We start from the raw sequence: 15,000 nt of genomic DNA on the forward strand, positions 1-15,000 counted from the left end.
GACATTTGTGTAATTCACTCACAACTAACACATGAAAAATACCTGCAAACAAAACTACATGTAACATATAGCGTTTATATTACTATTCAAACATGTATTTAGTGAGAAGTGATCATCCAAAGGTGTTCTAAATATAATAACAAAAAAAAACAAACTCCGTTTGTTGTTTCACTTTGTAGGAAATACGATTCCATAGTCTGATGTCACGCCGCCTGGCAACGGCTGCCATCTTGGTTCTAAACAAATAAAATCATTACTTTTTATTTTTATTTTTCATGTTGGCTAGAACTTTTCATATGCCTTGTGATCAGAATGTGTAAAAGTCAAAACATGGTCAAATTTATGGGGGGTTTTTCCTCTGGATACGCTTTTATGCTCGCCGGAGAAATATTTCATACGGACGTCCGCCATTGTTCCGATAGTTTAGAGCCATTGTTACTAAGTTACCATGCGTCATTAGGAAGGAAGTGACGTTACGACTGCTGAAGAGTATTGAAAGAAATTTTAATTCAGAGATAAAACGTCCGCGTTCGATTCCTGTTCGATTCGGCAAGTAAACCAAGTGAATTGCACTCACTTTGCTATGATCAAACAAGAGGCCGACCGAGAGGAAAGGTTCGAACCCGTTGACCTAATTCTGGCCGTGTTATGAATCAAAGATAGCCTCACCATATCCACCCCACCACCATCATCATCATTATTGTCATGATCATCATTGTCGTTGTCGTCGTCAACATCACCACCGCCACTATCATCATTATCATCATCGTCGTCGTCGTAATCATCATCATCATCATCATCATCATCATCATATCATCATTATCATCATCTTGTCGTCATCATATCATCATTATCATTATCTTATCGTCATCATATCATCATCATCATCATCATCATCATCATCATCATCATCATCATCATCATCATTGTCGTCATATCAACGATTAGAACAGAGAGAAAAAGAAACCAAAGACACGCTAAAAGAAAAAAAAGAGAGATGTGTGTGTATGTATGTATATGTGTGTGTGTGTGTGTGTGTGTGTACTTTGTGCGGCTATGTTGGTCTTGTGGTATGACACTCGCTTTCGGATCGGAAGGTCCTGAGTTCGAGCCTCGCTGGGCGCATAGTTGAGTCCTTGGAAAAGACTCTTTACTCACATTCTCTCACTGTACTCAGGTGTAAAATGAGTACCTGGCCGTTAACAGCGTGGTCCCCAAAACTGTAATATCGCCTAACAGTCTTCATGTCTCGTTCTACATGTTGTGTTGCTGTTTGCTAGGGACTCCTTGTAAAGCGCTTTGAGCATGTTTAGCGGATATTGCGCTTTATAAAAGCTCAATTTGTTTTTATTTTTTATTTTTTTTTTTTTGTTGTTTTGTTGGGGTTTTTTTTTTGGGGGGGGGGGGTATTTTTATGTATGTATGTGAGTGTGTGTGTGTGTGTGTGTGTGTGTGTGTGTTTGAACGCGCACTTACGCATGTTTTGTTGTTTGTTGGGGGTTTTTTTGTGTGTTTTACTTTTTTTTTTTTTTTGGAAGGGGGGGGGGGGGGTTGTGTTTTGTTTTGTTTTGTTTCAAGGGATTAACTTCTAATTCTAACATAACCCAGCCTCATTCAGTAGGAATTGCATCATTTTCCTCTGGCTGCCTGAGATAACGAGTGAATAATGCACTCACTATCCTGGCCAGATTTCAACATTTCAACATAAACATAGCTTGTGCGGCTATGTTGTCTAGTGGTATGACACTCGCTTTCGGATCGGAAGATCCTGGGTTCGAGCCTCGCTCGGCGCATAGTTGAGTCCTTGGAAAAGGCTCTTTACTCACATTCTCTCACCGTACTCAGTTGTAAAATGAGTACCTGGCCGTTAACAGCGTTGTCTCTGTGCGCAAAAAATTGTAATGTCGCCTAACAGACGTCATGTCTCGTTCTCCGTGTTACGTGTTGCTGTTGGTCAGGGACCCCTTGTAAAGCGCTTTGAGCACGTTTAGTGAATATTGCGCTATATAAAAGCTCAATTTATTTTTTTATATTTTTGTTTGTTGGTTTTGGGGCTTTTTTTCCTTACGAAATGACGTCAATCATTCCCCAATAACGTCTTTTGTAAGAGTATTGATGTTTTGCGCTTAGTTAAATAATTACTCAATTCAGTCCCCCACTGGTGTCCACCTCCCACTGTCCCAGGATCACTTCCCAATTGAGTCAACCTCGGTTAGTCTCGGGATCACTCTCCATTGGTGTCAACCTCCCATAGTCTCACGTTCATTCCCCGCTGATATCAAACTCTAATAGTCCCGGGTTCACTCCCCAAATACTAAATTCAAAATCTAATACAAACTACATAAGTGGTAAGTTTATAACAGTTAAAGCGAATTGTTTTTCTTCGGAGCCAAGTATGACGTGAACTCAAAATCACAAGCCGGAACTACGTGTCAGCACGAGATTTTTTGGGACAAACGATGAATTCATCTCATACTTTGTGGTGCGTAACTTGTTTACATTTTTTACAGTGTAAAATCTCGAATTTTATGACAGCGGTTTTAAAGTAATTTTTATATCGAGGTCTTAAAGAAGAAAACTTTTTTTTTTTTTTTGATATGGCATCAGTACGGTCCAAAATCTAGATACATTCAGTTAAGACAAATTGATTCGGAGGTCGGCACAATGTTTTTCAACTGTTGATAGAGAGGGATAGCTGAGAAAAAAAAAAACCCAGAAAAACACGCGCCATTCATAATACGATTCAATAGTCTGGTGTCACGCCGCCGGGCAACGGCGGCCATCTTGGTTCTAAACAAAGAAAATCATTACTTTTTATTCGTCATGCTGGCTAGAACTTTTCATATGCCTTGTGATCAGAATGTATAAAAGTCAAAAGATGATCAAATTTATGGCGTTTTTTTTTCCTCTGGACACGCCGGAGAAATATTTCATACGGCGTCCGCCATTGTTCCGATAGTTTAGAGTCAGTGTTACTAGGTTACCATGCGTCATTAGGAAGGAAGTGACGTTACGACTGTTGAATCCTATTAATCTGACTTAAATTCAATTCAATTAAACAAGCCATCGCCTGTTGAAATTCTAGAGGATAAATCGTTTTGAATGTAACCACTGATTCTCCCGAAATCCTCATTCTCCTCCTCCTCCTTTATTTCATAATAATATTTTCTTCATTCCCAGGCGGGCATATTCAGCTTCCTTCACTTTATAAAGCCCCCCCCCCCCCCCATCCTCCTCCTCCTCTTCTTCTTCTCTTCTTCCTCCTCCTCCTCTTCCCCCTCTTCTTCCTAATCATCGTCTTCTTCTTCCTCTTCCTCCTCCTCCTCCTCCTCCTCCTCATCATCATCATCATCATCATCATCATCATCATCATCATCATCATCATCCACCTTCCCTCCGCATCTTCCGCCTCCTTCTCCTCATCTACCTCGTGGATTTTGAAAAGGCATTTGACAGTTTAGTAGAGAATGTCTTGGGAAAATTGAAAGCCCTATGGCTTCCCAAACAAAGATAGCCAATATTATAATCAAAGCCCTGTACTTCAACTACCAATGCTAGGTTGTATATGTGACCCACTGTCTCAAAACGGCATTAAGTTAGGATGAGTCGGGCAGCAAAAAGTGAATTTAAAAACAAAATAATAAGAAATACAACATTCCAGTGTTTTACAATGCAGGAAATGCTATCTACTCTCCACAATTAATAACAAAGAGAAACTAATCTCAGTTTTCATAATTGTGGATATAGAATGAATTTTCAGTGTAGAGTTTATCCCGACATAATACCGTTTTGAGATGATGGGTCAATATTATGACAACTGAAAGTATCCCTGTTAAAGGACAGGAGTCCAACAAGGATGTGTGCTCTCGCCACAAACAAACCGAGCTACCCGGGATCGGTCAGGATTCCTTTTATTTTGAAGCGAGTACTCTACTAACTGGGCTATCGGTACCATTATAGATAGTTCGAAAATGACGTCACTCAGGTCTTTGTTATTGTTTTTTTTTTTCCATCCGCGTTTATGAGTAATGCTCACTGAACTGTATTAACCCGACTATAAACGTTCATGGATACACACAGTTTTGTGTGTTGGTCCGTTATACTTCCGGATGGCAATGTGATGAGCTTCTTAGCCAAGCGCATACTATCTATACTTTCTACCAGGTATCAATCATTCAAGTAAATAGAAGCCGAATAGATTTTTAAAAAGAGAATTTAATAATTTTTACAAATTATAATACTCTATCGCTCGCTCTCTGTCTATAGTTTGACAGCGGAAGAGGAACTCTTGATCTCCAATTCTTGGTTCAGCCTAAACAGAAAATGCCCTCACAGTCTTTGGCTTTCAGCTTATATTCAAAGTGCATGCAGGCGAGGACATCATCGGGCTGTCCGGCGTGGAAAAGCTTCACGTCCGACCTGTATGGGACCTGGTGGGAAGATAGAAATACAAAAAGCACATTAAAAATAATCAAATATAATTGAGCATTTATATAGAGCAATATCTACTCAACGTTCTCAAAGCGCATTGCAAGGGGCCCCAAATTAACAGCAACACGTTATTTCTAATTATGTCCTTATAAACTGTAGAAACATCGCCCCATTGGCGCTTGACGGTCTGACGCGCCTTGTAATCGGTCTGGCAAAAAGATATCAAATAATATTAGAAGTACGTTAACCCTCTCCTCACCGTAGCGATTGAAACAATCTTTTTTTTTTTTCCCCATTCAAATCTTTATGAATAAATTTCAAATTTTGAAGAAAGATCTTGAATTTTCCAGAACTTAATGCTGTTATTTTTAAAGCTTGGTTTGCTCACCAGAACTATTTATAGCCTGGACTTATTACTGCATTGTGGAAATCGACATAGATCGAGACGAATCTTTTGAGCCAACGGCGACCTAATTATGGCCAAAGCCTGAGCTGCAGATTATTTTTGCGTACATTTGAGTCAATCGGTGATAGAATTTGATAGAATTGTTTAAAAGTTTGCAAGTCATTCGTTTATCAGTCTGTAAAATAAATAGTTTTAGGATTGTTAGATTTGCCAGTAATGGCGGCTATGTGGTCTTGTGGCATGACACCCGCTTTCGGATCGGAAGGTCCTGGGTTCGAGCCTCGCGCTCGGCGCATAGTTGAGTCCTTGTGGAAAAGGCTCTTTTCTCACATTCTCTCACCGTACTCAGGTGTAAAATGAGTACCTGGCCGTTAACAGCGTTGTCTTTGTCCGAAAATTGTAATATCGCCTAACAGGCGTCATGTCCCGTCCTCAATGTTAAATGTTGCTGTTGACCAGGAACCACGTGTAAAGCGCTTTGAGCACATTTAGTGGATATTGCGCTATATAAAAGCTCTATTTTTTTATTTATTTTTTTTTAATTCTGAGGTCGATGATAAAAATTTAACATTCGCTAATGAATGTTGATTCCCAACCCAATTTTCGTTGTCATTGCAGTCTCCGTTGTCCTTGTCGATATCCCAACCATTTTGGCTAATAATAATAATATTATTATTGTCTGTCTTCCGACCACCAATGTCAACTATTACCCAGTGCTGATGGTTTTCCTGGGATCCGCGGAAATCCGCGATTTTGGAGTCCAGAGGAGGAATAAAGATTACCTTTTTTCTGCTAGCAATGAGAGAGTTGATGTGTGGTGGAACACACAGGTGCAGTTTCCCACTTTCCAGTAATTAGCTAGATTATCAATGATAGTCTGTCATCTCAATTGCTCTAAAAGTGGGGTTTAGTGCAGTAAAAATGGGGCTTAAAGGCAATCGTTCAACATTTTCCTACTTTTTCACTTTTTGTCACCATCAGCACTGAATTACTGTCCTTACGTTGATTTCTGTTATACCAGGGAAGTAAGTGGAGCAGGCACTTATTTTGATAATAACAAGAAATGAAGTGAGTAAAAAAGTGACGGAAGAGCCCCCATCGCCGCCGCGAAGTTTTAATTTTCTGTTGTCTTCTGCACTTTCCTACCCTGCTCACTTCATTTCTTGTAATTTTCCGAACAAACTAACAACATTATTCAACGGTTATTTGATTCAATAGCCTGATGTCACGTCGCCCAGCAACGGCGACCATCGTGGTTCTAAACAAAGAAAATCTGTACTTTTTATTCTTCATGCTGGCCAGAACTTTTCACATGTCGTGTGATCAGAAGTCAAAACATGATCAGATTTATAATGTTTTGTATCCTCTGGATACGCTTTTATGCTCATCGGAGAAATATTTCATAAGGGCGTCCGCCATTCTTCCGATAGTTTAGAGCCAGTTGCTAAGTTACCACGCGTAATTCATTACGAGGGAAGTGACGTTTCGACCGTTGAAGCGTATTGCTTGACACAAAACGTTGTTTACCATCCATACCTACACGCTCAGACACACAAAACGTTGTTTACCATCCATACCTACACGCTCAGACACACAAAACGTTGTTTACCATCCATACCTACACGCTCAGACACACAAAAGCAAGAGACATACATCGGCCTCACAGAATGCTCATTTAAAACATGGGTGCAAGAGTGCCGGCTACAGCCGGCCTGCCGGCCGATTGGATTACCGAAAAAAACGTCGCCGGCTTTTTGCGATTTGGATTTGATAGTTGTAGTTGATGTTGTTGGGGTTTTTTTGGTGCAACTTGTGACAAGAAACTTAACAAATTACTGCATTACAACCTTTGGATTAAACATACAACAATTGTGGACTACTATTATGAAGACTAGATGCTGAGAACAAGACTTCAAATGACGAGGTAAGTCCGTGAATCTTGCAGGCTTTTTCAGATTATATGTCTGGTCATAAGTAGACTTGCAGGCTTTTTGAGGTCTAGTTGCTTGCACCCATGATTTAAAACCAAATATAATAATATACACAAATCGTCATTCAAAACCATACACAAACGACACAATACCACGCTGAGCGAATATATCTAGAACCTAAAAAACCCCCACAGCATACATAATATTACATGGAAAACTATCGCCAGAGCACAACCATACTCAACATCTATACCCAATTGGATTCAGTAGGCTGGTGCCACGCCGCCCGGCAACGGCGGCCATCTTGGTTCTCAACAAAGAAAATCATTACTTTTTATTCTTCATGCTGTCTAGAACTTTTCATATGTCTTGTGATCAGAATGTGTAAAAGTCAAAACATGATCAAATTTATGGGGGTTTTTTCCTCTGGATACGGTTTTATGCTCGCCGGGGAAATCTTTCATACGGGCGTCCGCCATTATTCCGATAGTTTAGAGCCAGTGTTACTAAGTTAGCATGCGTCATTAGGAAGGAAGTGACGTTACGACTGTGGAAGAGTATTATGCAGTCAGTGCATAGAAGTGAAACTTTACATTATTACTCAACCGAACATGGCTACACTGAACAAAAGAAGTGAACTCACACCCGCATGCCACACAGAAATAAACACATTCTTTGCAATTAAAAACCACTATGATGATAATCTCGACACCAACACACATTACAGGAAGTACGAAACAACACACAATCATAAATAATAGTAAATTGCAATAATAATAATAGTTATAATAATAATAATAATAATAATAATAATAATAATAATAATAATAATAATAATAATAATAATAATAATAATAATAATAATAATAATAATAACGTATTCATTTTCCGTAGTTTGCCGTAATGGCATGAAACAGATCTGTAGAAGTCAACAGTAATTCTATTTTTATTTCTATCGATCTACCTATCTATTTATCTATATATCTATATCTATCTATCTATCTATCTATCTATCTATCTATCTATCTATCTATCTATCTATCTATCTATCTATCTATCTATCTATCTATCTATCTATCTATCTATCCACCTATCTATATATCCATCTATCTATCTATCCATCCATCTATATATCTATCTATCCATCTATCTATCCATCCATCCATCTACCTATCTATCTATCTATCTATCTATCTATCTATCTATCTATCTATCTATCTATCTATCTATCTATCTACCAACCTTCCTACCTACATATCTATCTATCTACCTATCTATCTATTTATCTATCTATCTATCAGTCTGTCCATGTGACACCTAAGGAATTAGGTGACAAGAATGTCAAATCAAGCCCATAATTAAGTTGTTCACGAAGGTATCAGGAAAACAAATAAATAGATAATGTTAAGAATTTTTTTTTAAACCCAAAATAAAAACACTTTTGTTTCCAACTCAGCTACCCGGACCCCTTGTTAAAACTTACTGAAAGAGGGATTTTAGGGAGATCCAATTTTAAATCGTTCATTTTGTAAGTCTTTTCCTCCATCGTCTCGCAGGAACAGGGAAACGAGTCGCCACATTCAAGCCCTTGAGACTTCATCAGTTTCGCTACTTTGGCAATCGTGTCGCACAAATCGTATTTGCTGAAAAAGAATAATAAATGAGCAGAGAAATCGAGTTATATTATGAGACCTGTCGTTCCGGGACGGTACAAAGTCGGGATGAACCTGTCAGCTGAAGTAAAAAAGGAAAAAATAAAAAGAATTAACCTTTTATATAGCGCAATATTCACTAAACGTGCTCAAAGCGCTTTATAAGCGGTCCCGGGCCAATTTATTTATGACAACCGGAAAAAATAATGCGAAATAATTATTTATTTATTTTTCGAAAGGTGATTGACTGCTCTCAGCGGAATTTTTCTTTCCTTACGACCGTGATTGTTTACATTTTTCTCTTTTTTTCCTCCTTCACACACGAAACACCCCCTCCATTTATAGATAGTATGCAGATGACGTCACTCAGGCCTTTGTTATTGTTTTTGCCATCCGCGTTTGTGAGTTGTTCTCACTAAACTGTATTAACCAGACTATAAAAGTTCATGGTTACACAGAGTTTGCGTGTTGGTCCGTTATACTTCCGGATGGCAATGTTGTGAACTCCTTGGCCAAGCGCATACTATCTATATTGGACCACAACACACTACACACCGGCTTCTCTCGGCTTGGTTTTTCTTAACTCACCCAACCCTAACACCGACTATATCCGTTGTTTGCCCGGGTTACAGTTACCCCATGCCTATTTATTACATATTTGCTGAGACAAATTATAGGCGTTGTATCAATGCTATTGTTTTTAGTTTTTACATGTTAATGTTAATGGTAGTTGAATAAAACTATCTATGTACATGTTCATTTTTAATACATTTTTTCCAATTTTGAAAAGTAGCAAAAATCTCTAGGATTGAGTGAGTTAATGCCAGATACACGGATAAGTTTTAATATTTGCCGACATAATGGGAGCGATCTATAGATAGAATGCGCTTGGCCAAGGAGTTCACAACATTGCCATCCGGAAGTATAACGGACCAACACACAAACTCTGTGTAACCATGAACTTTTATAGTCTGGTTAATACAGTTTAGTGAGAACAACTCACAAACGCGGATGGCAAAAACAATAACAAAGGCCTGAGTGACGTCATCTGCATACTATCTATATTTAATGTTTTCGTAAAAGCAGGTCATCAATCACATGATTTGTTGCTGTCCAACGATTGGATGGATATTTCTTAACAAATGAAACACGCTGCTTTGTTTACAAATGTTATAAACATACCCATGTGTCAAGCTGAATCAAGTGACCAATCGCGATGTTAGATATTTTAAAAAGTTGTGAACACTTTTCACTAAGTGGGTCACTTTGAGCACATTTTGCAATGACCTCGAGCACATGGAAAGTTAATATAGATAGTTCTTAGTTGACGTCACGCAGGTCTTTGTTATTGTTTTTTGCCCTCCGCGTTTATGAGTAATGTTCACTGAACTGTATTAACCCGACTATAAACGTTCATTGATACACACAGTTTTGTGTGTTGGTCCGTTATACTTCCGGATGGCAATGTTGTGAGCTTCTTAGCCAAGCGCATACTATCTATAGATCATGCCCATAAACCTTTGGAAATGGTCTGATAAATGTTTTTATCTATTTATTTATTTATTTATTTATTTATTTATTGTTGTTTTTAATTGTTTATCATTTGTTTATTTTAAACTAGCACTTCCGCTCACCAACTGCCGAGGCCTTTGACGCAAGGAACCTCTTTCCAACCCTCAATCATCGGGAATTTCATTGTCGTTTTCACGGATAAGGTGTACTTCTGGTCGGCTTTTGGCGTTTTTAGGACTTTCCATTCCAAGTCAATCGTGACACGTCCTGGTGTAACAATTGGGTCCGGCTTCAAGTTGAATTTCGTGATCTCGATCACGCCATTTGCCTCTCCATCTGGAAAGGGAAACTTGTCATTATTAGGCTGACCTCCCATAGTGGGCAGGGAGGTACAGACTGTGTCCTCTACCCCCCCCCCCCCCCCAACCCCCTATATCTGTTTTCCAACATGCTTTCTGTCTTTGTCTTGGAATGAGATTACTTGGTTTTGTCCTGGCCCTGGCCGGCTACCCTGGCTGGGAGGGAAACGGTCAAATGTGTAGTTAGTTTTGGGAGATGGTATTTTTCCCTTGTAAATCATCTCTCTTTTATGCACTGTATTATGTTTTGTTTATGCATTATATATGATTTGTAAACATTTGAGTGTATTCCTCTTAGTGGGGACCTGTGCTTGTGTCTGGATGAGACTTTTAGGTACGCCGATATTGTGCTCTTGGAATCTATATCTGTTCCCTATTCGAACCAATTCCCCTTTATCTGCCTTATTCTTGGATGCTTTAATTGTAATTCTATAACTTTTTACTATCCCATTTTCTTCCTTTTTACTGGCGCTGATATGACCTTAATGTTGAAAGCGCCGTAAAACCCTTAAAAACAAAAACAAAACAATCATTATTAAGGGAATGCGTTTGTCATCATATTCGTCCTTGGCCTTCGAAAGCTCATGGCCTGACACTGACCCAAAAAAATTCCGTCAAAAGCCAAGCCCATGGGCGCAAAAAGGATGCAAATCCTGAGTTGTATTCAATAGTTCAATCAATTGGATCATTTGTGTCTTTGAGCACTACTAACAACTCACTAAGCGCTGCACTAATATAGAAATGACGTCAAAATTTTGTTGCATTGCATTTGGCCAAAAAGCTTACAACATTTCGCCAGCCGGATATAACCGTAGCCATCGTTAACAGCCTGACACTAGAACCCACCAGGACTTACAGTTTGACGTCATTTTAGAGGTTTGTGCAGCGTCTAGTGAGTTGTCGTTAGCAGAGCTCAAGGGAAACAAGTGATTCCATTGGTTGAACTATTGAATACAACTCACGATTTGTTTTCTTTTGCGGTCAAAGACTTGTCTTTTGACGTCATTTTTTGGTCAGTGTCGGGCTATAAGTTAACGATGGCTACGATATAACGCACCAACACACAAAACTTTGTGCAACGTTGAACGTTTCTAGTCTGAGTGATAGAATTTTGTGAGAATTACTCATAAAAATAACTGATGAAAGACAATACCAAAGAGCTGAGTCGTTAATTTTGTTCTATTTATAAGTTCCAACGTAGCCTTCTTCAACCAATAGCCCGACGCCTACCAAAAAATGACATCAAAAAACTTTCCGACAGAGCAATTGTATATGTAACCTTAATCGTTTATAGAATCTGACGATCTGGGAATAGACATTCTGACGAAAGCCTTTAATGTCATAAATGAAAAGGGTGAACTGCCTATTGCTTTAAGACAGATGGTATTCATTACCATTCCTAAATCCTTCCCAAAAAGCAAGGAACTATTGATTATGACCAGCACAGATCAATCAGCACAAAAATTATATTGAGAATACTTATGAAAAGAATGAGGAGCAAGATCTTTCCAGAGATAAGTGACGAGCAATTTGGTTTTGTTGAAGAAAAGGGTACGGTAAATGCAATTTTTACATTGAAAACATTAATGCAACGGTCAATCGAAAAACAAAAAATCACTCTATCTATTCTTCATTGATTACTCCAAAGCTTTTGATTCAGTACAACACGAAGCGCTCTTCAAAATCTTAGAAAAGATTGGGGTAGACAGTAAAGAACTTCGAATTGTGAAAAACTTATACTGGAAACAGTGTGTTTCAAACTTGATAACGAAACATCGGACTTCTTTAACATCGAGAAGGGACCAAGACAAGGTTGCGTCTTATCACCGGACCTCTTTTGCATATATAATGAAATATTATTCAAAGAATTTGAAGATATGAAAGACGTTTTCCTTGGAGGACAGAATATGAATAACATGAGATACCCAGACGATGTTACTCTGATGGCATACTCTCCAGAAAACGTGCAGAAAATTTTAGATATAGTGGTGTGCAAAAGTGAAGAGATGGGCCTGAAACTGCACTACATGTTAAGAAAACCGAATGCATGGTGGTCTCAAAGATTGAAAACAACACGACCTTCCACTTGTCAAGTAAAGGAGAATTCCATCAAACAAGTAAAGAAATTTAAATATTTAGGCACTATCATCACCCATGACGCACGTGACATAGAGAATGTAAAGCAAAGAATAGAAATAGCAAAAAATGTGTTCCATAAAACGCGACCAATTGTGTCAAACAACTACCTAAAGTTGAAGATCAGAATGGAAGTAGTGGAAACATATGTTATAATTACCCTTTTATACGGTTGTGAAACGTGGACATTTGATAAAGAATGTACAAGGAGGTTAGAGGCGTTTGAGATTTGGGTGTATAGAAGAATGTTGAGGGTATCATGGACAGACGGGTGTACGAATGAGCAAGTGTTGGCGAAGAGAAAAGGAAGAATATTGATAGATACCATCAGAAAGAGGCAGTTACGGTCTCTGGGACATGTGTGGAGTAGAGACGGAATAAAAGAGTTGGTAACATCTGGGATGATCGAAGGAAAGAGAGCTAGAGGAAGACAAAGAGTGACTTATCTAAATAACCTAAGAATGGCCAAAAGTTATTTTTAAAGAAACGCAGACTTCATGAGTACCGCAGAGGATCGTGATTCGTGGAGACAGCTGACCGGCAACGTGCTCAAGAGTACAAGCCACGATGGATAATGATGAGGATGATGATGATGATAGAATTTAGTGAAAACTAATAAAAAATGCTGGCTTAAAAACAATAACAAAGAGCTGAGTGACGTCAATTTCGTTCCTTCTATAAATTATACATTACACTCACCGCATTGCTTGAATTCGTAGGCCGAAGCCAGAGAAGAGGTGGAGAAAATGGCCAACACATAAAAGAAGAGCATTTTCGTTCTATCTCTACTTGCAGCAAGCTACCAATTCGTCAGATACAACGGCAGTTTGAAGAAACAAAGATGGCGGCGACAGCTGTGATGATGAATGAATTTTTGCTTAGCAGAAGGACTTCTGTTATATATTATGTATAAATTGCCGTCGTTGTTTTTAACTAGGCCAGGTCGAATAATTATCTCAAGATAAAGAACGGAACAAGTGTGTATGAAAGGTGCCAGACAAAGGAAGAAAGAAAAATACAAGAAAAATAACATCCCAAAAAATCAGTCGACCTCGAACTTGAGACCTTCTGATTACCAGTCACACGTGCCACCATATCATCATCATCATCATCATCATCATCATCATCATCATCATCATCATCATCATCATCATCATCCTCCTCATCATCATCATCATCATCACCACCACCACCATCATCATCATCATCATCATCATCATCATCATCATCATCATCACCATCAACATCATCATCATCATCATCATCATCATCATCATCATCATCATCACCACCATCATCATCATCATCATCATCATCATCATCATCATCATCATCATCATTATTATTATTATTATTATTATTATTATTAGTAGTAGTAGTAGTAGTAGTAGTAGTAGTAGTAGTAGTAGTAGTAGTAGTAGTAGTAGTAGTAGTAGCAGCATCATCATCAACATTATCATTATTATTATTATTATTATTATTATTATTATTATATTATTATCATTATTATTAGTATATTATTATTATTATATTATTATCATTATTATTATTTTTTCAAATCGATTTGTGGAAGGGGGGGGGAGGCAATGGCTCAATTTTCACTCGCAAAGGGACTGAAATCGACCCTGGGTGCAGCAATGATTGGGCAGCTGGGTCTGTTTGAAATGACAGAAAGCACTTTGCAAATGACTAGCGTTCTACCTATCCAAACAGTTGCTATTGTCCGTTTCACGCTATAGAAACCGGGAGAAACTCCGGCTCCATGGGTCTAACTGATCGCTCTGAAGGAAGGACTACGACTAGATCCAAACGGCTCCGTTTTGAGGTATTTTTTTTGTGTAAAAGTATCAAAGGTTTGTCAGTTCCTTGAATACTGTTGTGCGCTGGAGGGACCAAAACCAAGACCCTCCCCCCCCCCCCCCCCCCCCCCCCCCCCCCCCCCCCCCCCCCCCCCCAAACAAAAACAAAAAAAAAAAAGAAAGAAAAAACAAGAAATATTTTAATTTTGGCGAAAAAGAAACAAACTCGTTTTTCAAAAAATATCGATCGATTAAAATGATTCTCATCTAGTCACAAACGATCAAACCCGAGACTTCACGGTTCCACCCACCGGGCCCCTCGTAGAGTGTTGTGAGAGTATGGATACATTCAATCACGATCTGGGGCGTTATTTTCGTGTGTTTTCTAGGTCACGGTCTCCTAATTGATTCAGAAAACAGATCCGCTGTCCTAAATAATAATATAATAATATGGCGATTTGATAAAATAGATAATGGGGTTTTAATTGTAATCCTACAGGTGCCATTTTCACAAGCAATGGCAGACGTTCTCTCTAAGTTGGACACGCGGGATACGAAAAGTTTTGAGTTTTAACGTGTCTTTTTACTTTTTATGTCTGGTTTTATAGGGAAAGAAAGCAGGTGTATTGGTTGTATGAATTGAGAAGATGATGATTGGAGGAGGAGGAGGAGGAAGAAGAAGAAGAAGAAGAAGAAGAAGAAGAAGAAGAAGAAGAAGAAGAAGAAGAAGAAGAAGAAGAAGAAGAAGAAGAAGAGGAGGAGTAGAAGGATGAG

General features: G+C 38.6%; 2 protein-coding genes across 5 annotated transcripts in view; one reads left to right on the top strand and one right to left on the bottom strand.

Moving 5' to 3' along the window:
* LOC144966119 (transient receptor potential cation channel subfamily M member 3-like) overlaps positions 1-15,000 on the top strand; it is a 135,969-nt gene that overhangs the window by 81,511 nt on the left and 39,458 nt on the right. The gene's annotated exons all lie outside the window — the stretch shown is intronic.
* LOC144966122 (ganglioside GM2 activator-like) lies at positions 4,198-13,313 on the bottom strand. Its single transcript, XM_078902225.1, has 4 exons — positions 13,127-13,313; positions 10,055-10,268; positions 8,252-8,411; positions 4,198-4,430 (listed from the first exon to the last, which is right to left on the bottom strand). The coding sequence occupies exons 1-4, from the start codon at positions 13,197-13,199 to the stop codon at positions 4,308-4,310; spliced, it is 570 nt and encodes a 189-aa protein (XP_078758351.1). The 5' UTR covers positions 13,200-13,313; the 3' UTR covers positions 4,198-4,307.

Source organism: Berghia stephanieae, chromosome 2, assembly GCF_034508935.2.
Source record: "Berghia stephanieae isolate SIO BIC M18660-M18661 chromosome 2, UCSD_Bste_1.3, whole genome shotgun sequence".
Classification (NCBI taxonomy): Eukaryota; Metazoa; Mollusca; class Gastropoda; order Nudibranchia; family Aeolidiidae; genus Berghia; species Berghia stephanieae.

What these genes read in the sequence shown, in the direction of transcription:
- LOC144966122 (XM_078902225.1), bottom strand. Translation starts at nt 13,199, where the DNA reads ATGCTCTTCTTTTATGTGTTGGCCATTTTCTCCACCTCTTCTCTGGCT. An exon ending in CTACGAATTCAAGCAATGCG is followed by an intron (nt 10,269 to 13,126) that starts GTGAGTGTAATG and finishes TTCCCTTTCCAG; the next exon opens with ATGGAGAGGCAAATGGCGTG. An exon ending in GTCAAAGGCCTCGGCAGTTG is followed by an intron (nt 8,412 to 10,054) that starts GTGAGCGGAAGT and finishes ATTCTTTTTCAG; the next exon opens with CAAATACGATTTGTGCGACA.